A 7,392-nucleotide genomic window follows, 5' to 3' on the forward strand; every position below is an offset into this window, starting at 1 on the left:
GTAAAAATCTTTCTGTAGTAAATTCTTTTGAAATGTAAGTAAGAAAAGGAAAGTAAAAAAATCCTGCTCTACCTCACAGTTTTGTTTTACAATCAGCTAAAACAGACCGTAAAGAGTCATAGTGAAATTTGTATAAACATGTATCTTTCTATTGGTATCCAGATGAAATAAAAGCAAAAACTATGCATCAGTGTTATATATGTAGTATACACTATAACTGTGAATAGAACTAACTAAGTAATGGAATAGATCATAGTACATATATGTCTTTGATACAACTGTGGTGTGTCTTGTACATTCACGTGTTTCTGAATGTAATAAAACACCATTTACTTTGAAGGTCATCATGCGTCGCTTCCGGTCCTCGTCTTGCTCGCTCTGAAGTGTTGGAGACGTCCACGTGGGACGGATACAGAAGTCAACGTCATCAGAGCGTCTCTGCAGTGCCGCCTGGTGGCCACCGCTGCACATTACAGGCTGATGTTTGAGATATGAAGGCATTATTTTCTAACCTGTGTACATTTGTGGTTAAAGAATCTCCCATTCATATAAACATTCATTATTCATTTATTTGTTAATTCTTCTGCAGAAAACTCTGAGGAAAACCATGTGATAAACAGTATTTGTTTTAATCTCCTCTTATTATCAGGTACAATCAATATTGTCACATAATGTTTGACATCCACCCGGAGTAGTTTTACAAATGAACACAATAAATAATAAACATAAAAATAAATTATATTCTGCATTTAAAACTTCTCGGTCAGAATTTTTTATAGCAACAGTGCAGAGGATGATTTGTTTAAGTGTTAAAAACACAGTTTGATACCTTTATACTAACAGGCAGGAAAATCTGCTGTCGAGAGAAAAACGTAAAAGAAAATGAGGGAAAAATGGAAAATTTATGGAAGAATTCAAGACTTTAGAAACATAGTTTGTTCCCAGCAGGTCAAAGGTTTGTGACGTTCTTCCTCTGAGTGAGGACGTTTTTATCATTTAAAGGTGAAACGTTCGGTTCAGAGACTGTGGACAAAGAAATGTGAACACCTGGAGCCCCGTGGACAACGACACACCTGACCGGACGGATTCTTCTGACTCCAGCCCCGACTCTGCCCCCGCCAACAGAATTTCTCCAGGTTACACTAAGACAGAGACAGAGAGGGAATATTGCAGGATAAAGTTGGACAGGTGGTCTTCCATCAGACTGTCTGTGGGCGTTCTGGTTGATCCTCCTAGGCTGGCCTGTCTCTTTGAGGTCTCTGTGGGTGCTAAATAGGAGGAATTCATTTATTGTAATTCATTTCTCACGCCCCCTCTAATCTGGCAACCGACATCCGACCCTCTGTTTCATTTTTAAATAAACCCTCCGCTCTGCACCCAACACCTAAGCCAGCCCACTGAGGCCTAGTTTGTGAACTAAGTGGAGATGTGAGTTTGTACCAGGACGGTGACTCTGCGTCTCTTTAGGCGTCGACAGAGTCCAGGAAGTCGACTGAACCCGTTCTTCGTCAGAGAGTTTACTGACACTTCAACCTGACAGAAAGAACAAATCCAACATTTATATCAAAAACATTTGATGTGGCAACACACAGCAACTGAAGGTAGAGGCGGAGTTTGAGACGTCTGCCTGTGTTTTAGCTGCTCAGTCAATGGTCCGTTGCTCAGAGTCAGACCTCTAACGCTTCTCTCGGTGGTGGTTTTGAGTGTCTGTGGTCGATAGGTACGACAGCAAACCATCGAAGAAAGCCCGAGATGCTGCCTTTTCTTTTTACTTACATGAAAAATGAACTAAATCAAATTTTGGATTTAGTTGTTCAGAATCAATATTATAAGACTGATTCGAATCAGAACATCTCTCTGGGTCTTTTCAACAATAAATATTAAGTCACTTCAACCAGAGGGTCTGGACTCCCTGGGCCCCTAGGCCTGTGCCCGGTTGGCCCGATGAATTGAGTTAACTTTATTGCCAACAGGACAGACACAACATACCAATAAAAATACCCAAAGTGCCATCAATGCTAGAAACGGTATACCTCTGCAATTCAGAGGCCAAATAACAGCGATCCATACATAGTGTGTACTTTACAACATTAACATGTAGTTTGTATCTTTTTCCCAGCATGCACCTGTCCTACCTGCAGCAGAGGTGTTGCAGGCGTGAAGTCGGGCAGACTGCAGGCGACTCTCTGCAGACATACGCAGCAGATCAGCAGCAGAAACACTTTCGGCTTCATCTGCGAATCAATCGATCGATCGATCGATCATCTGTTCATCCACGGGACTGTTTCTTCTTCTTCTGTGTGAATAAATCAGAGACTGAAGAGGAAACGCAATAATCCTCTTAGTCTGGTTTAGGACTCACGTGACCAGACAGTGACATCACACTGATCTCCTCCGATACGTGACCGACGCATCACAGTTACATCATTGTACCGACGAGCAGAAAAAGCTCTGAGGGCAACGTGTCGACCCTGCAGAATCTGAACGGGACCAATCAACAAAGGTGATTCTGGTGTGGAGGGAAAATTCAAAATCAAAGGGGGGAGCGGCGTCACAGCCAAACCACAGGGATTTATCATCATGTCTTCTGCTCCACTGTGTGATTTGGACAAGTTGAGAAACGGGTCTGGGCGTAGCCCCACAGCCAACAACGGTTCAACGCCTGGCAGGCAACGCCTTAGTGCTTTTCAGATTCCAACTCCTTAACTGATCGACTGGATCCCATGAGTCCACTTCATCTGCAGTGAGCGTGAGTCAGTAAAGACGGCATCAGCGTTAGGGCTGCAGCTACAATTCATCTGTCATTAACTATCATTCATCACTAATTATTTTCTTGATTAAGTCCAAGGTGACGTCTTCAGACATTTGGTTCTGTCAAACCAACAGTCAATGTTCAGTTTACTGTGACAGAAAACTGAGAAAACTGGGAAAATACAAATATGAGAAGCCAAAGCCGAGAATTTTCCTTTTTTCTTAAAACATACTAAATGTGTAGATCGATTATCAGAATAGTTATCGATTAATTTTCTGTTGACTGACTAATCCATCAATGGACTAATTGTTGCGGCTCTAATCCTAATTTCTGTTTACACATTTGGTCCAGAGAAGTCACATTTCTGTCTTGTGAGTATTACAGCAAACAGAGCTTTTGTCAAGACAAACGTATCAGTGCCTCAGCCTTGGCTCCACACGGTTCTAGAAAACAATGTAAACACAAACGACGACTCAACTCCGGGGTTAACGAGGTCCGTTAGTCATTTGTACAGGATGTTGCTCTGGATGATAACTGTACAGGAAGAATCCACGAGCACCAGAGGTGGGTAGCGGAGCCAAAAACTGTACTCGAGTAGAAGTAAATGTTATTTGTTTATATCCTTATTTGACCTTAATCAGCTGTTAAAAAACCCAGCACCAGACAACATGATGAAAAAGCCTCTTTCCTTTTGTTGAGCTGTTGTTGTCGTCCTCACTGTGATTGGCTCAGCTGTTTCGGAGCGAATGAAAGCATTGATGTGATTGGCTCAGAGTGAATTTACTCATCACCGCACCCTCTGACCTATATCAACTTTCATCCAGCTCTTTTGGACTCGACGCCGCTGCAGAGACAAGAACCACAACAGCAGGTGGAGACGCCCATACAGTCTGAGACCAACACCTGCAGCTTCAAATGTTGGAGTGGAATGATTGATGAATTGATCGATCGATTGGGATTTTCTAATTACAGCAGCATGTTCTTCCTGTCTTCAGGCCAAAGACTTGTCTCCTGTGTTGACGACACAATTTGTGAGATTTTATTATCAAGTTCCTTCTTTACAAGCACAGTTACTGATGTTTTTCTTGTCGTGATTATTTCACTTGTTTACCTCATACTTCTTTTGTGGTCTGACTTTGAACATATTGTCACGAACTCAGCGGCCAGTCAGTAAAAGAAGGTTCACGAGGCAGCTTTATCCAATTGCTGTGTCCCGGCTTTAAGCTGGTTTGAGGCGAGCTACGCCTCGCCTGGAAAGCTCCAGCAGCATCGACCGTTTATACGGGAAGTCACAGAAACATCCGCAACCTGCTAATTCTGACCCCAATTAAACAAAACGTTATCAGACCATTCTACTCAAGCTTGGACTCAATCACAGTGGTCGTTTTAATGATGCTCTGTATGACATGGTAGGCTTTCCCCGACAATCATGACAGGGTTTTTTCTGTAACCTCCTCCTATTAGTAAATTATTTTCCATAGAAATGCAACCACTGTAGATCTGACCACAGAGCAGCTGCTGTCAGACTCGTTGAGCTGTCCACCTCAAACTCATTCACACCCTGAAATTCAAAAAATTCAAAACATCCGTTACTAGTCAGAACACATGCGGAGATGAAAAGCAGAAATATAGTATTTTCCTTCAGTCAGGGCTTCACATCTGTACAGATGTTTCTTTACTCGTTATCAAATGTTTGATTCATAATATTTATAACAAATAAATAATATTCATGTTGTACAGTATCTGTAATAGTTGTAGACTACTGAGTGAATTCAGCATCTTTGACAAAAGTCACATTACTCTGTTAACAAAATAAACCTTAATAGTACAATATCAGACTAATAAAACAAACATTTAGCAGGTGACAGCCAGGTGTTTCCCATCATGCCCTACTGCACTGGCTCCAAAACCTGTGTTCACCTTAGTCTCCTGAGATTATAGTTCCTTACTTTTACATGACATCAGACCAAGAAAAATGAAGCTGCCGGATTCACGGTGGAGCAACTTGTCTGCTAATTTTTCCCCACAACAAATCAATAATTGGGAAATCTTTGAACATAACTTTTTTTTTTCTACAGAGCATCTGGTTTGTGATTAAATTTGAACATGTGCTGATGTATATATAATCTCCATTTCTCTTAAACCTCAGGTAAAATACTTTGGCATAAGCTTGAAAACAATATACATATAGAATTTTTTAAATTTCTCAATCACTAGTTTACAAGAGACCTTTCTACTTTTTGGTCAAACTTTTCTGACTAAATTTGAGTGTTTCCAAATTAGTTGATCTCATCATTGTGTTTATGTTGCTCATCAAACAACTAAGAAGATAAAACAACTCCAGTATTTTTAATTTTATAGACGATTTAGACGCAAATAACTATTAAAATAAAACAACTCCTTCTGCCAGTAGAAATGGTTCATGTCCATTCTGCGTCTGGGCAATGAAGTCTATTTAAACACTGTGGTTAGTGAGGCTTTAAAGTTATGAGTTACCGCAGCCTTTCTGTCAGCTCCAGCCAGTCTGGCCATTCTCCTCTGACCTCTCTTGTCAACATGAACTAATGCTCACTGGCTGTTTTTTGTTTTGGCTCCACTCTGGGTAAAAACTCTAGAGACTGTTGAGTGTCAAAATCCCAGGAGATCAACAGTTTCAGAAACACTCAAACACACACTGTCTGGCACCAATAATCTTGTGTCACTGAGATCACATTTTTTTGTTGCTAACACAGTGGTTGGTGAGTGTAAATGCAGGGAATTACAAGAGATTTTAAAATGCAAAAAGTGTCATCCCACCAGGCAATTTTCAACTTTTAATTCAAATTTTATAGAAAACAAATAAAGAAACTAGGATTCATCAATATTTTTGCTAGAATGCTAATTTTGAAACTACTTCATTGTGTAGCTCCACTTTCAAACATCTTTTATGTTTCTGGTCAAATCTGATCAACTGAACAAAATAAGTCAAAACTCATTTCTCAAATCAGCCTCTCTTGTCCAAAAATTCCCACACAATAACAATACTTCGAGACAAAGTTAGAGAGAGTGGTTACCCATGTGTTTCACCAAATTACACCTCTGGATAAAACTTTTACCACAAAGTGAGCAGCTGTGTGGTTTCTCTCCTGTGTGTATTTTCACGAGTGCCTTTAAAGTTGAAGCCTGACTGAATTTCTTCTCACAGACAGAACACTTAAATGGTTTTTCGCCTGTATGGACACGTGTATGTACAACCAACGCCGGTCTCCGCATGAAGCTTTTCTCACAAAATTCACAGTTGAAAGACTTTTCCCCTGTATGGAGTCGTATGTGTTCCTTCACAAGAAACTTGCGAGTAAATGTTTTATTACAAACTAAGCATTTGAAGGGTTTCTCTCCTGTGTGGGTTCTCATGTGTGTCTCAAGGTCTTCACTGATTTTGTTTCTTAAAGACTGAACAGCTAAAGCGCTATTCCTCAGAATGTCTATTCTATCTGGAGCTGAGTTCCTGGCTGGATCTGGTCCTCCACAGTCCTCTCCATCAGCTTCAGTATCCATCTGTTCTGCAGAGCTGCTGGCTGGAGGCTCTGCCTCTCTGTTCTCCTCAGTCTGACTTTGATGAAGGTGTGACGACTTACAAACACACTTATGAGTTTTTATATGCGACTTCAAAGTGAATCTTCTGTCACAAACACTACAGCTGAAGTGTTTCTCCCCTGCATGGATGGCCATGTGTTGTGTCAGATATCCAGGATGTATAAATGTTCGACCACAAACTGCGCAAATGAATTGTTTGTCTCTTGCATGCCATTTCTTGTGTGCCTTCAGAGTTTCCTTGCGAGCACACCCTTTCCCACAAAGTGAGCAGCTGAATGGTTTCTCTCCTGTATGACATGTCATATGGCTCAGCAGTGACCTCTTGCGGCAAAAAGTTTTACCACAGTCACAGCAGATAAATAATTTTTTTTACATTATTGCATCTCACATCATTTACATGGACCTCATCATATATCAGATAGTTTAAAACAGATTGAGATTCACTGGTCTCCTGCTCATCATTGTCTTTGGTGGCAGGCTGAGAAGAGTCTGAAGACTTGTCATCAGCATCTGGTTGTAAATGTCTGTCTGGATCTGATTCCTGGCTGGTTCTGGTCCTCCTCAGTCCACTCCATCAGCTTCAGTCTCCATCTGTTCAGTGGAGCTGCTGGCTGGAGGTTCTGCCTCTCTGTTCTTCTCAGTCTGAGTCTGATGAAGCTGTGAGGTCTGATGTTTCTCTTCATCATCATCTTCACTCTTCACAGGGTCAGGAGTGAATGTGAACTTGGTGATATCGGCCTCCTCCAGCCCTTGAAGCTGCTCTCCCTCCTGACTGGTCCAGAGTTCCTCCTGTTCCTCTTTAATGTGTGGGGGCTCTGGGTCCTTCTGGTCCAGACTGGGGCTCCGCTCCTGCTGCTCAGGGGGAATCTGCAGGACACACTGAAATACAGACACAAGTACAATATGTAAAACTATTTTGGGTTAATACTGAAATCACAATACCATTTCTGTACCCCAACCTCCTCTCAGAAAAGTACCTCATAATGTAAATGTTCTGGCAATTTTACATTAAAGTCATTGCAGCAATCTGACAAAGTCAGACTTGTGTCTTCTCACCACGAAAC

At 41.3% G+C, this 7,392-nt stretch overlaps 1 protein-coding gene and 1 long non-coding RNA gene across 2 annotated transcripts; one reads left to right on the forward strand and one right to left on the reverse strand.

The window, feature by feature from the left end:
- Window positions 1-639: 639 nt before the first annotated feature.
- On the reverse strand, window positions 640-2,479 carry si:ch211-191i18.4 (uncharacterized protein LOC799350 homolog). Its single transcript, XM_040122210.1, has 3 exons — window positions 2,136-2,479; window positions 1,441-1,533; window positions 640-1,142 (listed from the first exon to the last, which is right to left on the reverse strand). The coding sequence occupies exons 1-3, from the start codon at window positions 2,232-2,234 to the stop codon at window positions 1,017-1,019; spliced, it is 318 nt and encodes a 105-aa protein (XP_039978144.1). The 5' UTR covers window positions 2,235-2,479; the 3' UTR covers window positions 640-1,016.
- A 32-nt stretch (window positions 2,480-2,511) lies between these two features.
- LOC120786664 lies at window positions 2,512-6,103 on the forward strand. The gene is made up of 3 exons (XR_005706739.1): window positions 2,512-2,749; window positions 3,577-3,783; window positions 5,937-6,103. It is a non-coding gene; the product is annotated as an uncharacterized LOC120786664 (long non-coding RNA).
- Window positions 6,104-7,392: the final 1,289 nt, after the last annotated feature.

The sequence above is a fragment of the Xiphias gladius genome, chromosome 24 (assembly GCF_016859285.1).
Source record: "Xiphias gladius isolate SHS-SW01 ecotype Sanya breed wild chromosome 24, ASM1685928v1, whole genome shotgun sequence".
NCBI lineage: Eukaryota > Metazoa > Chordata > Actinopteri > Istiophoriformes > Xiphiidae > Xiphias > Xiphias gladius.

Coding starts and splice junctions, on each gene's coding strand:
- si:ch211-191i18.4 (XM_040122210.1), bottom strand. CDS start 2,234: ATGAAGCCGAAAGTGTTTCTGCTGCTGATCTGCTGCGTATGTCTGCAG. Junction 1,534..2,135: donor CTGCAACACCTCTGCTGCAG/GTAGGACAGGTG, acceptor TCTTTCTGTCAG/GTTGAAGTGTCAGTAAACTC. Junction 1,143..1,440: donor GACGCAGAGTCACCGTCCTG/GTACAAACTCAC, acceptor TCTCTGTCTTAG/TGTAACCTGGAGAAATTCTG.